Here is a 19,668-nt window from a genome sequence, read left to right on the forward strand (position 1 = left end):
TCACTGTATGAGTTCCAGGCCACAGTCCTTTCCCGTGCCCTGTGCAGTGCATTCTGTTATTTTCTATTCCAGTCTATTCTTACAGTTTCCCCTAGTTAAAATAGGCTGGTCGTGACTGACTAAATTGGTCTCACAACCCTTGAAGCCCGTGTCTGTAGTTTGGCCCCGTGTTTTTGCAGGACGGCTGGTGGCTGGAGTATTTGTCAGCAGAGGACTTGAGAGCCCTTCTCCTGTCCCAGCCTGGTTCGCATCCTGCTCCTGTGCTGCTGGCCACCCTGTTGCCTCTTTTTTCCCACAGGGCCAGGGGGATTCCTCTCAGATAGTACTCCAGCATTAACTTTAGACCTGGGGAGCATGTCCCACTTATTCTTTTAGTGGCTTCCTATAAATAACAGGTATTTTTAAACCGCGTAACTGTCAGATCGTAACTTGCTGTGCTTAGTCTTGCTTTTGCTCTTGATCTTTTTATATTTCCTCCCTGTTTGTCGTATTCCAGATTTTTTTCTGAGGTACCTTATTTAGCTGCTTCTTTCTTAAGTGAGTTTTAAGACCAAAGCAGAGATTTCCCATTCATCTATCCACCTTGGAATTTATTTAAGTAGTACAGGGTAGACTATTAAGAACATTTGAATTAAATCTGATTTTTTTAATACCATTTTCTAATTTTTCTTTTTAAAAATGAAAAATAAAAGCTAGGAGCCTGGTATGCAAATAGGGTACCATAACAACACTCATGTGACCTGTCTGCCTCCAGGGTAAGGTGACAGGGTGCGCCCTGTCCCAGAATGTCTGCTGATGTGTGCCATTCTTGTCTCTTCCCCAGCCCTCCAAGCCACAGCATCGTGGTGAATGGAAAAAAGTGTGTAAACTTCGCCTCATTTAATTTTCTTGGACTCTTGGATAATCCTAGGGTCAAGGTAAGTAGCACATATACTGAAGTGGACCAGTAGCCTCACTGACGTAGAATAAGGGACAAATGCAGCACGTCGGAGAGGTCTGTGTGAGTGAGTGCCGTTATTCTTCTGACAGCTGTAGCCTGGGTTTTGACAAAGGGTAGCAAGAGGGTCTGAAGTGGCTTAGTGATGGGTGACAGCCAGAGAACTATGTGTGCCAGACCTGGCTCATAGTCAGAGATGTGTCTAGGAAATGGCCCCATCTTCTGTTGGGATTCTGGGCCAGTGAACATTTTTGAGGAAAAGCTTATGTCCATAAACGCCAAAAAAGTATAAAGGCATCGTGTTGACCAGATTTTGATAATCAAGCTAAAGTACAACTTGTCTGTGTTTTAAGTCATAAACCTAAATCATTATGTCTGTCTTTTCTTTATATCCTGTTGTTAGAATTGTCATAGTTCTAAGAAAGGAAGGAGAGCTGGGGAGGGAGGAAAGAGGAGTCACGTGGGTTCGAGAATAGGAAATGTCAGTTTCGAACTCTTAACGTAAATCATTAAAATCTAATTTCTTTTTACTTCCGCAAAGGCAGCAGCTTTGGCGTCTCTGAAGAAGTATGGTGTGGGGACTTGCGGACCTAGAGGATTTTATGGCACATTTGGTACGTTTCTGTCGTGTTTTTCAGACTGCTACTTTCGAGAATTAAGATTGTTTGATTTCAAAACTCCTTAGAAAAGATATCCTTAATTAGTTGTGGTGTTAAGCTGGTGAGTGCTATTTCTTATCCAGCTTTCTAGAACATTTCCTGTTGGGAACCGTTGGTGGGAGGTGCGTTGGTCTGGGTTGAATGTCACTTGTGGAGAGGAGCCGCAGGTGCCTCAGGTACGCTGTCTTGGTCGGCTGAAGCCTGAGCTGCTGTCGCAGTGCCCCCAGAGACGGGTGTGAGGAGGCACAGTCGGGCATGCACGGCAGGGGGATGGGGAAGGGTCTGGTATTGGGTGGCTCTGCTCTTCACACCTGTGCAGGAGCCTGGATCTTCCCGTCTCATTGCTCTAGTGTCAAAGGCGCCGGCCTTCGTGACGAGCCACGTGGTGCGGGTGAGAGAGCAGGAGTGCAGGGCGGCAGAACCCTATTAGGTCGGCGGGCGGCTTGCACATCACTGCCCACAGTCCACTGGTGAGAACACAGCCCGGGCCATGCCTCGCTGCAAAGGGGGCTAGGAGCTAGCTCCAGCTGGGCAGCTGCCACGTGCAGGGGAGAAAGGCAAGAACAGACTGGGAGGCGATCGACTACGTAGCTGTTTTCTTTCTAGGATGAAGATGAAGGATCCTTGATTTCCTTGTGTGGATGACCGGGGACAGGCTAACTATGTACTAGGATGAGAGTGTGATTTCAAACACTGCGAACTCCCTAACTCAGAGGCATCGCAGAAGACCTGGCATTTTGTGGTTATTTTTATAAAGTGTATGTTGTTCTTTGCTTCTGGGAACTTTGAACATGTTAAATAATTGTTCAAATGAATATATTACTGGAAATAATATTCTGGCTTACAAAATGTCAGAGTGTAGGGAAAGTAGAGCAAGGAAAGTCTCTTCTGTTCTCTGTCCTCTTTTCCATTTCTGGGTCTTTCTGTGTTTTTTTCACTTTAACAATTCAGATATTTTTAAGAGAGTGCCTTTCTTCATTCCTTAGCTAGTTTAGTGGTTAAATTATTTGTACTGGAAACAGATGATTGGGGGTTAGTGTCCAAGAATTTACAGCTGTAAAGGATCTTAAAAATCTTGTATTCCAGCATCCCAGCTATTCGAAGAAGAATGGAAAGCCCAGAGAGGTTGAGTGACTTCCTCATGGACACACAGCTCATTAATTTCAGCCCTAAAACTAGAAACCAAGTATCTTGACTCCCAATCTTAATGGCAAGATCAAAGACTTAAGCTCAAAGCAGAGTCTCCTTCTCTCCTCTAGTCTAGTGCAAACCTGGGTTGTTTGCTTGGTTTTTATGGGTAGGGAATAATTTCCTTGATAAGTATTAGAAAACTAGAAAAGGCGTTTTTTTTATGGGGTTGTTTGTTGTAATCTGATCAACAAGGCTTGCTTTCCGTGATCTGCTTGCTAGGGTAAAGAAGTTGCTTTCTTAAAAGCCTCTTTTTCTAGTGGATTTTATTTGCATGTGTGACATTGGCCCCTGCTTGGGAGTTAATCTGAGAAGACAGATAAGAGATTTATTGCTAAATCAAGACGTGGAAAAAAAAAATTCAAATCTTTGAGACAATTTTTCCCAGAGCAGTGGAAATATATTGTTAAAACAGCCCAGTCAGCTTTTCATTTGGATCACCTGAAGTTTTGAGTGTATAGTAGGGTGCTTTGTGCTTCCAAATGTAGGGTCTTTAGATGAATGGTTTTCAAATTAATTTTCTTGATTGAATAATTTGGTCCATGATATAAAATTCAAAAGGTTTACGAGATGGAGAGTGAAGTCTCCCCACCACCATCCACTCTCAAAAGACTGCTCTCAGTGGTTTCTCGTTCATTCTTCCGAAGACTTTTTTTCAGCTGATGCAAACCACTTCCATACATACATTTCCCCCCTTCTTTTTACAAATATGATAGCATATCACATATGTGTTCTGTCCCTTGCCGTTGGATTGAGTTTGTTTTAAATTTAAATTGGATTGATCTTTCCAGTGTCTGAATGGGTCACCACAGTGGTGTAATGAACACATAGCTGTGTACGAACTCCTCTATCAACTGTCTTATTGGTCACTGAGTCCTTATCCTAACTGCGGTTGAAGGTTCAGACAGACTGTGGCATCTGGACAAAGGTTGGAGGTTAATTTGCATTGTGGTGGTTTTGTAACAAGACACCAAACAACAGCTTGTCTTAAGGTAACACCCTCCAAGTGTGTCAGCCTCTGATAAGCACACCGCGTTCCATCTGAACAGTTGCCCATGCTTACTTGTCATCTTCCTTTCTTTCTTTATAATATTGTCCATATTTTTCGTTTTTGGTTTTCCAACAGGATATTTTCAGTGTTTTTCCTTATTCTGGAAGTAATTACTTAAATTATTGTAGTTACATTAAATTACCTTGAAATTTCAGTGTTAGATAAGATCAGAGAAGCTACTTGAGGTCAGCTAAGGCTGAATTTTAAATCTCTAAAATACCCTCCACAATTAAATTATTCTAGATATTTAGGGTATATTTGCCCTTTGAGCTGCATAAAGCAGATGTGAGGACCCCTTTCCTCTCGTTTGAAGATGCTTGTGTATTCGTGAGGCCTGGGGTCTCTTTTCTGAACCCCCAAAGCTTGCTTTTGATTTTGTCTTTTTTTTTCTTGAAGTGTTACGTTCAGGCATCCATTTTCAAAGATGTAAATTCTCTCCGATCTTTGCTCAACTTTTCAGATCATGAATGTAAATCACTTGTAAAAGTAAATTTCCGTGTTAAAACATTCTCTCTTTTTATTTCACTATAACGTGTACATGACATTAGATGATTAATACAGAAAAAGAAAATTGAACAACGATTGAGTTAAAATTCATCTAGTTTCTTAGGCTAAACGTTCTCCTGCCTCCTAAAGGCCTGGCAGGTAGAAGTAAACAAGTTCTTATGACATTCTTACAAGGACTATGTGATCAGAAGGTTTTCTGCCTTCTCATTTTATTGTTTTAGTGTGGATTTTAGAACCAAGCAAGTGGTTTTATCAGGTTGTGGAGCCTTCCTTTCCTCTAAGGCCAATGGGATCCCAGTGTGCTTTTGTAGTTTCTGGTTGAACTTCTTTGTTTATTTGTTTTGTTTTTAATACATTCAGATCTCGTTTACCTGTGGTTTATCACTGGTGCCCCAGGATCTGCTTTGCATATACAATGCCTCCTTGGCTCTTTGGTCTTAAACTAGATCAAAAGATAATGGCAGGGTTTCATGGTGAGCGATAGTGGCATTTGTTTTCTAGAGCCAATAGTAAACAATTGTTCATTTGTTTATTTTTAAAAATATTTTCTTTCTTTGTTTTAGCACAGTCAACTGAACCATGACTGCATATTTTAGTAGGAAGAACATTTGGTCATAAAATTCCTGGATCTGCCACTTCTTCCTCCCAGTCATGGGACTGTAGTTTTCACAGTGTAGTGGGGGAACAGGCCTTCTTTGCACAGCTTAGAACATTTTGGTAAGAATCACATAAGATTCTGTGTGTGAAAACATTCACTGTATTTATGTTCTGATGAGTGTATAAATGATATTTTTACTTTTAATAAAAATTGTCCAAGTCTCAAGGGACTTTTAAAAAAAGTGTGTAACACAAAAATATGGAGGCCTTAGGAGAAAATGTAGTTGGTTGATTGTTTTTAGACTGTTCTAAAGTTGACAGTTTAATGGGCTTTCCTCTGCAAAACAACCAAGAAGGCTCTAACATCTCTTCTTCTTCTGAGCAGATGTCATATAAATGGGAAGCTGAACAAGGGGCTTTAATGTGAGATAGTCCTCAAGTATTTGGGATTTGGATGACTTAATTAGAAGATAGTGCAACTTTTTTCCTTTTAAAAGAAGATCTTTTCTTTTATTCTACAAATATTGATTTAGTTGATTAAACACTTACACAGCCTATTCCACGCCAGGCTTTGTTCTGAGTGTTTTATAAGCATTAACTCATGCAGGTCTCATAAGAATCCTTGAGGTGGGTATAGCTGTTACCCATTTGCTAGAGGAAGGACCTGAGAGACACAGCAGTTTCAGGCCTGTCCAGGGTCCACATCTGGTGATGAGGTAGCCCAGATCTGAACCCCCTGTGATGACCGCCATGGCCAGGCCCTGCGCTGGGTGCTGGGCATCCCATACTGGCCCTGCCTCCCATCTCTTACGTTCTGGTGAGAGAGCAGGTGGGAGAAAGGACAGCGAGTGGCTTTCTGGCCACCTCCTCCCATGGCCTTCCCTATTGCGATCATTCCTGGCAGTGAATTGGAGAATGTAGCTAGCACTTTACTTGCATTCCATGCAAATCTATGGCCAATCAGTAAAATGGATCATACACACAGAAGACAACATCAGAAGTCGGGGAATATGCCCTGGCAGTTTTCCTGTTTGCTGCCTCCCCCTCCCTTGGGTTGAGTTTCTTTGTTGCCCAGAGTAGCTATCATACATCGAGAGAAGTTATGCAGCTTCTTATCTATCACATACTTATCTATCACAAAACCAGCTTTCCAAGGCTGACAGCAGCGAAAACCCAATGTGTTTAGATAGGAGGAGGAAAAAAGGCCAGTCTTTTTTAAACTTTTGGGATTAGGCAAGAGCCAATAAGTCATTGATTTATTGTATAGAGATTCTTCTTACCTCTTTATGGCAACAACATAAAAACGGTTATGAGTATATATAACGATGAGAATACTCCGAAAATACAGTTTTCATCCCCTGGGCAGCTAACTCTAAAGCCCTGAAACAAAGCCAGGATTGTCTTAGTGCATCCTTGCTAATCCATGAGAAGATCATTTCAGAAGTCTACAGGATGATTTGACATCCCTTTTGTAGTTAGCAAAGATAGTTTGCATCCATAGGATGTTTTTTCTTTTTGAACTGGAGCTGTTGAATGAAAGCAATTCATTGTGGCTTGTGTTGTCCATCTGCTAGCTAAATTGTGGAGATTTGGCGTAGATAGTCCCAGTTGAGAGGTGCATTGCAATTTGAAGGAGGCGTCCTTTGGGGGCTCTGCCCTCACCTCTGATCAGAAGAGAGAGGCAGTGGGGTGGCAGGTCCTGCCTGAAGGGAGGGTGCTCAGCACTCAAGCCGAGGAAAGGGTAGGCCTGGGTGAGGGGTGTCTGTGCTCGGCTGCATGGGGGCGGCTGGTTCTCTGGTGCTCTGCTGCTTTCCTCGTGTTTGTCAGATTTTGCCTGAAACTTTCCCTGGCAGCATCACTCATAGATGAGTGGACAGTCAGGTGCAGGGTCAAGTCCTCAGACTTTGTGGTGTCGATGTCTCATATCTGATGCTTGAAGAGCTAAGGGCCTTTTTGGTACCATTTTGATCAAATGGAATACATTCTTCTTAACTTCATTATTGTAGAAGCCCACATTTATTTAATGTTGATATATTGAAAGTGTCATTTTTGCAAAATGACTATCACCCATTGGTAATGGAAATCAAATGGTAATTCTTGTGTTTTTAGCATAATAGACTATGTTGGTACACATTTAAACTGACAAATAGGAAGAAGCATGCTTAGTTTTTTATCATCACTTGATTGCCGTGGGATAGATAGTTGATTTTCACAGTTCTGTAACATCCTTGAAGAAGTCTATAAATAAAATGGGCTTCAATTTATTTTTTTTTCTGGATATTGCTGCTGAATGTTCTAATTCCTCACTATATCTCTCTTGCCTTCAAATTGGGGTTTAATTTAGACCATCTGTGTCCTCTGCTCCCTCGCTCACTGGCTGGTTCCCACCCCAGCCTTTGGTTCACAGTCTAGTGTTCTCTGTCTTCAGTCAGAAACCACTGTGGATGTGTTGTAGTTCTGAGTGTGGGAGGGACCCCGGGGCTTCAGACCAGTAGGTGAGAGGCACAGCGTAGCCTTGTACCCGCTCTCCGGGCCTCAAGCTCTCCAATGACAGCTGCCAGGTGCCTCTCTCAGCTACGTCACTTTGTCAGTGGCAGAAATTCTGTATTTCTCCCTGATCCAGTGCTTATCAGAGTATCTGTCTTTATGTGGTATTACTAAATGTTTGATTAATAAATGAATTAACCAAGAAGAGTGTTGGACCCCGCTCATCTCCTTTTTAAAATGCAGTCCTTTGTGAAGTTGCAACTTTTATATTTCTTAATTTTGCCTTTTACAATAGTCCTCCCTTATCCAGTGGACGCCTGAAGTCACGGATAGTATTGAACCTATATATACTATGTTTTTTCCTGAACATACATACCTTTGGTAAAGTTTAATTTATAAATTAGGCACACTAAGAAATTAGCAACAATACCTAATATTAAATAGAACTATTATAACAATATACTGTAATAAAAGTTACCATAGATCTTAGCAACCTCAGCATATGATTTTTTCCTTTCCTTATTAAGTTGAGAACTCAATTTTTTTCACTTAAAGGAAGCACTTTACGGCTTCTCTTTGGCATATCTGAATTGCCAGCATCACTGATCTTATGCTTTGGGGCCATTATTAAGTGAAATAAGGGTTCCATGAACGCAAGCCCTGCAGTACAGAGACAGTCGATCTGATAGCCGAGATGGCTACTAAGTGACTAACGGCGCTTGGCCTCTACAGCGTGGACCCGCTGGACAGAGGGATGATTCACGTCCTGGGCAGGATGGAGGGGGATGGCGTGAGATTTCATCGCACTACTCAGAGTGATGCACAGTTTACAACTTATGAATTGTTTATTTCTGGAGTTTTTCATTTAATATTTTTGGGCTGAGGTTGACTGCGGGTATCTGAAACCTCAGAAAGCGAAGCTGCAGACGGGGGGAGTGCTGTCCTAGTCAGAAGCATCACAGTAAGATTAGCTTGCCTCTGACGAGTCAGTGCGTGGGTTTACAGATTTTAGATGTTTTATTCAGTTGTGCTAAGAAGTTGTTTCTTTGTTTCCTGTGCCTGAACTGGCCTTACTCACTTGTCCCTTCCTGGAAGGTGGTGGAAGCCCTACCCTTGACAGTTAACCATGTCTCTGTCCTTACAGTGGAAATACTTAGTCCACTCAAAATCAAGCTTTGTACCCAGCTGGGTTAAGTCATCTCTTTCGTGTTTCTCAGTCCTTCGGGTCTTGTCCCTCTCCCGCTTCCCACTAAGAAGGCTTCTGGGGGTGAGGTGGCATCCCTGTCCTTCTGGAGCAGGGAGGGGCAGGGCTTGGCCTTCTCCCTGGTCTCTGCAGTGAGGCGCCAGTGCTGGTGCTCCCTGAAGGGAAGGCTCATGCTGAGGGGCGGCAGTTCACCAGTCTCCTGGAGTGATGCCCCCACCCATGGGACCCCGACGTCTGGGTGGGAGGGCTCTGCCAGGCCATCAGCCCTCCCCACCACCCCTCAGTGGGGAACGTCTGAGTCCCCTGCAACTGCCTCGACTTCCAAGTTCCCCTCAGTGCACGTGCCGCGGCTCCCTCTTCCATGGTCTCAAAATGTGTCTTTACCACCTCTGTTTCCCCTCTTCTCTCGTGAATCTGCAAGACTGGAGGGGCCTGGCTGCACCCTCCCTGTGTCAGCTTCTGAGGTCTCCTTGCACAGGGCATGTGGAAAAACTCTCATCTAATTCTCAGGCTCGGGTCTTGCTGTTAAAAGAGCTAAAGGAAGTTTTAAAAATCCTTTTGTCTCCTGGGAGACGCCTCCTTTGAAAACCACTTTGAAGTTTTCAGGTTCAGTGTCAGTCAGCACACTGTTCATGCTAGACGTCGCTGGTTCCTCCAGCCCAGGGCGTGAAGGCTCCTGGCTTAGCCTGGCAAGGTGAAAGGCTGCAAGGAACTGTGATGTAAGAGAGGGAAAAAGTACCAGTTTAGTGGTTACGATTTAGCCCCATTATTACATCAACATTCTTCTTAAGCTGCTTCTATAAAAGGACCATGTTTTCTTTGTACTGTGAACTTGATTCCCCAGTACACTTAAAAAGAAATTCAGACAGAAGCTCAGTCCTGCAGAGTGATGGCAGGTGCCACAACTAAGTGCTGACACAGACTGTTGGAGGGGTGACCACCACCGTTCCAGCTCTCACTGTCTTGATGCAGAGTGTGCCGGGTTCTCTTCGAATGAACTACTTTTCTTTTTTCTTTTGTTTCCTTTTGAAAGCTAGTTGATATTTGCCTTAGTGCCTGGTTTGGTACCATCTGCTAAAATGCAAAAGGGTGTTGATAAAACAAATGTCTTACACTGATAAAGCCTCAGTGTTGTTGGCTGAGGGAAGTTAAAGCAGGTAAAGTCACTGGGCCTCGAGTTCTTGTGGTTGAGGGATATGAAAGCAAGACCCGGAGTGGGAGCTGCCCCAGGACGTGTTTTTTGGAGAGATGAGGAGCTGATTCAGTTCACAGATTCTATAAATTGTTTTGGCCCAGAAGTATCTTAGTAGATTGTATAATTTGTAATTTAAAGTATAACTTAAAAGTAATTTCATTTTGGCCATAAGGTGAAAGTGTTAATAACTAAACTGCTTTACGTTACTTTCTTTGTTTCGTAGTTGAATAAAAGGATTATAAGGCAGTCTAACCATTTAACTTTGACTATTGGAATAGATGTGCACTTGGATCTGGAAGACCGCCTGGCAAGATTTATGAAGACAGAAGAAGCCATCATATACTCGTATGGGTTTGCCACTATAGCCAGTGCTATTCCTGCTTACTCTAAAAGAGGGGACATTGTGTTTGCGTAAGTGACCTTTACCTACATTTCAAATCGAAATTCCTTTGGAGATAGTGTTGACCCTCCTGGGGAGTTCCTTTGTTAGAGGTCATCTGCCTAAAATAAGATTTATTTTTTGTTTTTAAAGAAATATTTAGTCACCCCAGCAACTAATTCTACACAGTTTGAGAGACCATCACTAGAAGGATTCCTAGAAGTGTCGGTACTCAGTTATCGGCCGTTATAATTTTATTTATTGATGTCAAGAAGGCCAGACTTACCCAGGTTGAGGCCACCCGTCTTCCTTCCCTGTGTGGCTCTGTGACAGCGTGGCTTCCTGTGAGTCTGTGGTCACAACCCATGTGGTCACTCACACCATGTGGCAAAGTCACTCCGCTTCTCAATATCCCCACCGCAAACTCCTGGTCTCTGCTGATCTTGCTTTATGGCTGTTAAGAACATAGGAGCCATGAGGTGGGGACTGCTTAACTTTCCATGAGCAAATCTACACTTGTGTGCTGTGCACTGGATGCGTGGACTGCTGTTTACCATGGAGCGGAGTGGAGCGAGGGCAGGTGTAGTCCAGGCAGCTGGTTATACCCGTCAGAAGCACCTGCCTCTAGCCTAAGCCTCTGTCATCTTTTTTTTTTGTGAGGAAGACTGTCCCTGAGCTAACATCTGTGCCAGTCTCCCTCTATTTTATGTGGGATGCCACCACAGCGTGGCTTGGCAAGCAGTGCTAGGTCCATGCCCTGGATCTGAACCTGGGAACTCTGGGTCACAGAAGCGAAGCACGAGAACTTCACCACTACACCGCTGGCCCAGCCCCTCTGTCATCTTTTGAGTGGGCTATTAAATGCCTCTTTTAATTTTAGGTCTCAAGTTTACTTTTATTTCGTTTTTTTTCTTTTTAACACCACAGCCAGAATAATCCTTTTATTTGTGCCTGCTTCTCACTCACTCTTGGAACTCCTGCTCATGCAGCAGGCTCAGGCACACGCTATGGTGCTGGCTCTGCCTGGGGCTTTTCAGGACTCGTGTGGCCCATTTTCCCCATAGCCCAGCAACAACCTGGGAGCATTCCAGCATGTGGCCTGAGCCTGAGTAGTATCGTTTCCTGATGTGAACATGAAAATGAATGTTTTTATTAATTTTTTGCACATACTTAAAAATCAAATACAGTCGTGTGCTGCATAACGACATTTCAGTCAATGAAGGACCACATATATGACAGTGGTCCCATAAGGTTGGTACCATGTAGCCTAGGTGTGTAGTAGGCTGTACCATGAGGTTTGTGTAAGTGCAGTCTGTGATGTTCGCATGACCACAAAATCACCTAATGATGCATTTCTTAGAACGTCTCCCCATCGTTAAGTGGCACATGACTGTAATAAGAAAGACTCAGCAGAAACTCGAGAACTGCTGGTTTCAACAGTGTCTCTAGGTGTTCAGTACAGCATAGTTAACAGACAACTACAGGGGCATCCAGTCTCACTTTGTACAAGCCCCCGCCATGAATCCCTTCTTGAGATTTAAGTCCAGAAAAAGTTTACAGCTACGCTTGAGCTTGTATGCTTTTGTCAGATGATAAATACTATATTGCCCTTTTGGTTTTACCTGCTAGGAAACCTGGGCTAAATTCCCTTTCAAACGTTACACCCATTGTCTTACAACTTCAGTTTCCAGCGAATCGTTAGACAACTGAACTATTTCTCTTATACAAAATTTTAAATATTCTGCCTGAAATTAATTTGAAAGTAGGAACACTAGAGGTGAAGATGCCGTTTAGTAAATTGTTTGATAAATGGTTTTTGATAAATTTATTAGACATAGACAACATGTCTGATGCTTCGTTTCTTCCTTTTAGTAACTAGTGGTAGTGTTTTGCCAATAGTAGGTCTCAGCACAGTGGTTGTTCATGTGCTTAAGTCTGTCCTGGTCACCCTACTAAGTCTATGTTCGTATTAAACATGTACTTTTTCTTAATGAAATGTTTTATATTGAGATCATCGTGGATTCACGCTTGTAAGAAGTAATTCTGTGTGCTTTTATCGAGTCTACCCCAGCGGTCACCTCTTACAAAACTAGAATACAATTTTACAGCTGTGAGATTGACACTGATGAAGTCAAGAGACAGAATATTTCCATCACCACAAGGATCCCTTATGTTGCCATACCCGTGTCCCTCCCACCATACCCACTGCTTAACCCTGGCAACCACTGATCTGTTCTCCATTGCTATAATTTTGTTGTTTCAAGATTGTCCTACAAATGCAGTCGTATCAGTGGGTAGCATTTTGAGATTTGCTTTTTTCACTCAGCATTATTTTTCTGGAGATTCATTTAAGTTGTTGCATGGATCAAGAGTTTGTTCCTTTTGATTGCTGAGTCGTAGTTCCTGGTATGGATGCAGTGGTTTGTTGAAGCATTCTCCTCTTAATGACAGCTGAGTTGTTTCCAGTTTGAGGCTGTTACAAATAAAGCTGCTGTAAACATTCACGTACAGGTTTTTCTGTGAACGTAAGTTTTTATTTCTCTGGGATATATGCCAAGGAGTATGGTTGCTGGGTTGTATGGGTATTACATGTTTAGTTTTTTAAGAAATTGCCAAACTGTTTTCCAGAGTGGCTGCACCATTTTATATTCCCATCAGTGTACAAGTGATCTAATTTCTCCACATCCTCAGCATTTGGTGTTGTCACTGTTTTTTTATTTTGGCCATTCTGGTGGGTATGTAGAGATACCTTATTGTGGTTTTAATTTACATTTCCTGGATGGCTAGTGGTGTTTACTTTGTTTTGGACTTTGTCTAGTCTTGACATCAGGCTAATACTTCCTAAAATCAACTGAGAAGTCTCCAGAAAAAATTTTCTGGAGAAATTGTGTAAAATTGTTAATTCCTTAAACATTTCCTAGAATTCTCCAGTAAAACCAACTGGGCCTGGAGATTTATTCTTTGGAAGTATTTTAATTATGAATTCAACTTCCTTAGTATTCATAAGGCTATTCAAATTATCTGTCATATTGGGTGAGTTGAGGAATTGGTCCATTTTGGACCATTTTCAAGGAATTGATCCATTACTTCTGAGTTGTCAAATGTCTGCAGAGCCTGCAGCGATATCCCTTGTTTCATTCCTGACTGGTGATTTGTGTCTACTCTTTTTTTTGTCAGTCTTGCTACAGGCTTATTAATTTTATTGATCTTTTCAGAGATCAGCTCTTTGTTTCACTGATTTTTCTCCATTGTATTTTTGTTTTCAACTCTATTGATTTCTGGTGCTATTTCCTGCCTTCTGCTTATTTTTGGCTCATTTTGCTCTTTTTTTCCCTAGATTCTTGAGGTGGGAACTTCGATCATTGCTTTGAGACTTTTCCTCTTTTCTAATGCAATTAATGCTGTGAATTTCCCTCTCAGCATTGCTTTAGTCATGTCCCACGAATTTTGATGTGTTTATTTGCATTTTCATTTAGTTCATTGTATTTTATTTCCCTGTAAACTTTCTCTTTGACCCATGGATTATTCACAAATATGTTATTTAGTTTCCAAATGATTAGAGATTTTTAATTTGTTGCAGTTTGTTTTATGGCTCATGATGTGGTCTGTCTTGGAAGATGTTACATGATCACTTAAGAAAGAATATTCTGCTGTTGTTCAGTGGAGCTTTTTATAAATGACAACTAGATCTTGTTGGTTATGGTGTTGTTGAGTTCTATAATATCGTTGCTGATTTTCTGTCTAGTAGTTCTGTCAATTGTCATAGTTGTGATCTATTTCTCCTTTCATTTTTATCAGTTTTTGCATCTCACCTTTTGCAGCTCTGTTGTTTGGTGCATATTTAAGATAAGTTTTCGTGGTTAATTGACCTTGTTATCATTATGTAATGTCATTCTCTGTCTCTGGTAATTTTCTCTGTTCCAAAGTCTACTTTATCAGATACTAACATAGGCGTTTCGCTTTCCCTTGATGATTGTTTGCATGTATGTATACACTCACTACCTATATTTCATATAGCATCTATATGCCCTCCTACCTATATCATTACATTTGAAGTAAGTTTCTTACAGACAGCATATGGTGGGTCGTGTTTAGTCCCCTCTGCCAATCTCTGTCTTTAAATTGTATATTTTGGCCATTACTTATAATGTAATTATGGGTGATGTGTGAGGACTTAAATCTGCCATTTTAGTTTTTGTTTCTTGTTTCTTCTGTTTTTTGTTTTTCTGTTTTCTTTTTCCTGCCTTTCTTTGGGTTAGTTGAACATTTTTATTTATCCGTAGTGTTTTAGACTGTTTCTCTTTGTGTAGTTTTTTTAATCATTCCTTCCTCTAAATATATACATAAATTATCACATTCTACTGGTGTTATCATTTTAGCAGTTCAAGTATAGAAACCTTTACCTTCCCTTACATTCCTTTAGTTTCCTTGTTTGTCATTGTTTTACATGTTTCCTGTATATACATGGAGAACCACATCAGACAGTGTTATAATTTCTACTTTAACCATCGAAAATAACTTAGAAAACTCAAGAGGGCAAGAAAAGCCTAGTGTGTTTATCCATATTTTTACTTACTGTGTTCTTTCGTATTTCCTGATAATCGAAGATTCTTTTCTTTTCTTTTCCTTATTTTTTCTATGTAGAGAACTTCAGTTAGCCATTCTCTCAGTTTTCCTTCAACTGTGAATATGTTGATTTCCCCTTCACTCCTAAAGAATATTTTTGTTACTTATAGGATTCTTGGTTTGCAGTTCTTTTCTTTCAGCATTTGGAATATATTGTGACACTTTTTTCTAGTCTCTCTTGTTTTTGATGAGAAATCTGTTGTTACTCAAATTGTTTTTCTCTTATTTGTGAGGTGTCGTTTTCCTTGGGGTGCTTTCAAGATTTTTTCTTTGTCTTTAGTTTTCAGAAGGTTGACTTTTATTGTTTTGGCATTTGTTTGTTTGGATTTATCTGTTTGAGTTTCGCTCAGCTTCTTTATTCTGTAGATTTAAGCCTCTTGCCAAATTTGGGACATTTTCAGCCATTATTTCTCTGAGTACCTTTTTAGCTCCACCCTCTTTCTCTTCTCTGAAAGCCCACTGGCGTGAATGTTGCATCTTTTATTGTATCCCACAGGTCCCTGAGGCTCTGTTCTTTTCTTTCTAGTCTGTTTTCTGTCTAGTTTACATTGACTAATTTCTGTTGTTACATCTTTCAGTTCACTGATTCTTTCCTCTCTCTCCTCCATTCTGCTTCTGAGCCCGTCCACTGAGCTTTTCCTTTTCGTTATTTTGTTTTTTGGTTCTAACATCTCTACAGGAGTCTTCTTTGTATTCTCTATTTCTTTGCTGAGGCTTTTTGTTTTTTCATTTGTTTTGAACATGTTTATAATTACTCATTGAAATAATTTTATCCTGATTGCTCTAAAATCATTGTCAGATAATCCTGACATCTCTGTCATCTCAATATTGGCATTTGTTGATTGTTTTCTTTCATTCTGTTGATATCTTCTGGTTCTTGGTATTGTCATAGTGATATCACTGGCAAATGATATTTGATTGAAACCTGGACATTTTCATGTTATGCTATTACGGTTTCTGCTTTATTTAAACCTTCTGTTTTAATTGGATTTCTCTGACACTCTTCCACAGGGGCAGGGGGCACCGCTGCCTTTTACTGCCAGGCAGAGGTACAAGTCCGGGGTCCTCACTCAGCCTCCATTGACACCGAGGTGGGGTGTTTTCATTTCCACAGCTGTTGATGAGAGTCTCTCCCTGGAGCCTTCTCTGACACAGCCGGAGCCAAGAGAGAGAGGGTGCTCCTCACTGCATGGAGGTGGAAGTTGTGGCTCTCCACGTGGTCTGCACTGACACCACAGTGGGGGCCACTTGTTACCGTTCGGCAGGGTTAAAAGTCCTGGCTCCCTTCTCTGACACCACCCTGGGGGGTGTTGGGTTACCTTCTGATAGCTCCTAAGGATTAGTCTACGTTCCCCTCAGGCTTTGCTGGTGTTGGGGGGAGTGGGCCCAGGTTTTTCTGTGGTTTGGCTGCAGTGGAGCCATTGTTGTTTGCTGGGCTGCCCCTTCCTGTCCTGTTGCCTGTAAGAGCTTTTGTGTCTGTGCCCTTTGGCATTTCCACTTGGCCAGTTTCATCATCTCCAAGTTGGGAAAATGCAGGAAATTCATTTTATGTCATTTCTCAGCTGCCTGGCCAGTCTGCCTTTTCTCTCCACCTTTCAGAGTCGTCTTATGTTTGTTTTATGTGTAATGTCCAGGGTTTTTTATTGTACCTAGTGAGGAAAGTGGGGAAAGTATGTCTACTCCATCTTCCCAGAAATCTTGCATATACTTTTAAATAATACAACTGAATTACAAAAATATTAACCCCTAATTAACTCCTCTAATTAACCCAATTTAGAAGAAAGAGCTAACTGAAGTTTAATCTGCAAGACCCAGAGTTCTCTCCTGGGTTATGTAGAGTCAACGATCCAGTATTGCTTCTCATGAGAAAGTAATGGCAGAGTAGTGTGCCAGTCAAATCAGAGATGTTAGTGATGGCGAGATGCACCGAAAGTTCATGTATTTCTTAGAAAGAAAATTACTAGGAGTATACTGATATTCCATCCATTGTAAGATGCATGCTGATTTCTGAGAGGTTAAAATATGCTAAGAGTGTGCTTCTGGGAATAGAACCAATGTGGTCGTTATGTGAAAAGGACTTGCAGAGGGAAGTGCAAACAACAACGTATAAATGTTCAGAGGTGGTGTTTATTTGCCATGTTCAAGTTAACAAGTGGATCTTGGTCAGCTTGGAAAAGCAAGCACTCCTTTCTGAGAATGTTGACAAGGCCCTTTAAACCCCACTTTGGTGGGTCTCTCTTCCTTGCAGAGATAGAGCTGCCTGCTTTGCTATTCAGAAGGGATTGCAAGCATCACGCAGTGACATTAAGTTATTTAAGCATAATGATATGGCTGACCTGGAGCGACTACTAAAAGAACAAGAGATCGAAGATCAAAAGGTATGATTCTTTTGAAGAAAATTATACAGTTCTTTTGTACTTTCTAGCCACCTAAATTATATATGAAATGGTAATTTGTCATGAAAACTTGCCTGCAGATCACATTTGGATATCAAGGGCGTTCCTGCTTATTAAATGTACCTCGTGTTAGAGAGCCAAGTCTGATTGTAATTGCCTTGTCATTGCCGTAATTATATATGGCAAATTTGGGGGAAGGTAATCCAGGCAGCTTTCTAGAAGAGAGGGAGAAAAACCGTGTGCACTTTTGGGGTGGGAGGAATGTATATTCTCAACTCTACAGAAGTAACACCAGAACTCATTAGGGCGTTATTGAGATGTACCTAGTGAATTCAAAACAGGCTTATTCATATCAGAATGAATCGTATATCAATTAACTGGAAGAAACAACGGCAGCAGATCTGAGTTTATGAATTTATGAAGAAAGTGAGACTTTTTCTCCCCACCCCACCTTCATCCTGGAGCTCTGAGCAGCTGCTACCTGTGGGGAACAACTGCCCCAGCCAGGTTTCCTTCCGCCTTGCAGCTCATTTACACTTCTTCCCCAGCCCCTGCGGAGCCCCTTGGGGAGGGCGGAGAGGTGGGACTAGCTCTTTGGTGTTCTGATTAGAGAGTGTCGCAGAGGATATGTGTTCAAAGCATCACCGTTAGATTTATCTTTTATTTTCCCCTGATGACTTGGGCGGAAAAGGTCGTTCTGGTCTGTGGTTCTGCAGCAGGAACCATTATGTGTGGACTGTACTGGGAACCTGGTCACCACATCCTTTGTTTCAAACACCACTTTCAGGAGGAATTTTTCAGTGCAGCTCATTTATTACCAGAGTAACTGATAAAAACGCTCATCGTGTTCATTAATTTTGTGTTAATTTCCATCTTCCCAGATATTTGCATTATTCCTTTAGGATTCTCTCATCTTTGTTTAGGTGACAGCCCAAGAGCAGCACTTCATGAATATACACATTCTCGTAATGAATATGCATAGACGCTTGCTATTTTATGCTGGACGTGCTTTAGGCCAGTGTTTCATAGTTACACAATTTAGAAGAATCTATAGGGAATCTTCAGATTGAGACCGTTTCACTGATGAATTTCTTTCTACAAATTGTAAAAAAAATGGCCTTTGTTCTGATTCAGTAATAGAATGCTGCCAGATTGAAGAACACTGCCTTGGAAAGTGTGACCAATGAACCAGTCTGCTGTAGAGTTTATTTTACCAAGTTAGTATTGTACAAATTTGGAAAGCATCATATTCAAGTTTTGTGTGTGTGTGTGTTTTACAAGATTTATAATCAGTGGAACTTTTTTTATGAGTAACAAGAAATACAATTATCTTGAATTTTATTTCCATTTTATACTTTTTACCTTTTTACTAATTAATTTTTACCACATTTTCCTGCCAAAAAGAGGCTTCCTAAGTAACTTTACATTTTGGTTTTTAGAAATAATTCTTTTTCACTTTCATTTTTGCATTGTAATAAATGTTAAATGCTTGTCTTTCCTTTGAAAGTGAATTAAAATGTTGCAGTTTAGCCCAGATTTGGGTCAAACGTTTTTTGGTCAAATGCACAAGTATTGTGGTTCATAAATGGTTTTCCATTCCTTTTCCTCTAGGATTCTCTTGTTCCGTATTAATTTTTCTTAAAAAAAAAAAAAAAAAGCACAGTAGTTAAAAACAGCAGTCCATAGAAAAAATACAAATAACTAGGAGCAAGTAAAAAATAACCTGGCCTCACTAATAATGAGAGAAATTAGGCTAGAAGTTTTTGCCTGTCCAATTAGGGAACATTTTTAATAGTAATAATCAGAGCCAACACTGATGTGTGTGATGAGACAAAGACCCTCCTGGAACTCTGGGGAGAGTTTCAATTGGCACAGCTTTTCTAGAGGGTAAACGGGCAAATAGTCGAGGATTCTTACATATCCATGCCCTTGGACCTATATTTGGGGTGCTGTCTTCAGAGGATAATCACAAGTGATGTCAAAGAGTGAAGGATAGTCACAATGCGATGTGAAAGGGACAAAATGAGGGAAACAACCTAAATCCAACATTAGGGGGATAGTTAAATAATTTCTGGTATGTCCACAAGTGTAATATGATATCTCCATTAAAATCATGTTTTAAATAATATTAAGATTGCGGAAATGCTCACAACATAATATTTTTAATACTCAGGTCCTGAAACTGTTGCAGTAAAATCTTGATTTGAACAAAGTAACTTATAAAGTTATGTATTTACAAGAAAGACAAAATATCAAGGTGTGGTGTGGTGAGCTAATTTGTAAATTCTTTTTTGTAGTTTTCAATTTCTCAAGATTCCTACATTGACTATTTTAAAATCATAAGAAAAATATGCCTTTCATTTTTGAAAGGCAGGGAGAGGCAGGATGCCCCATGTCCTTATCCGTGACCCCCAGCAGACCCACGGCCTTTGGGTTTGAGTT

At 41.0% G+C, this 19,668-nt stretch overlaps 1 protein-coding gene across 2 annotated transcripts in view; it reads left to right on the forward strand.

Moving 5' to 3' along the window:
* The window catches only part of SPTLC1 (serine palmitoyltransferase long chain base subunit 1), a 49,383-nt gene that overhangs the window by 9,961 nt on the left and 19,754 nt on the right, over positions 1-19,668 (forward strand). For both annotated transcript variants that reach the window (XM_070590360.1, XM_070590361.1), the window contains exons 4-7: positions 824-917; positions 1,479-1,551; positions 10,104-10,236; positions 17,079-17,208. In XM_070590360.1, the coding sequence (XP_070446461.1) occupies positions 824-917; positions 1,479-1,551; positions 10,104-10,236; positions 17,079-17,208 (430 nt within the window). The remainder of the gene's footprint in view (positions 1-823; positions 918-1,478; positions 1,552-10,103; positions 10,237-17,078; positions 17,209-19,668) is intronic.

Source organism: Equus przewalskii, chromosome 22 (assembly GCF_037783145.1).
Source record: "Equus przewalskii isolate Varuska chromosome 22, EquPr2, whole genome shotgun sequence".
Taxonomy (NCBI): domain Eukaryota; kingdom Metazoa; phylum Chordata; class Mammalia; order Perissodactyla; family Equidae; genus Equus; species Equus przewalskii.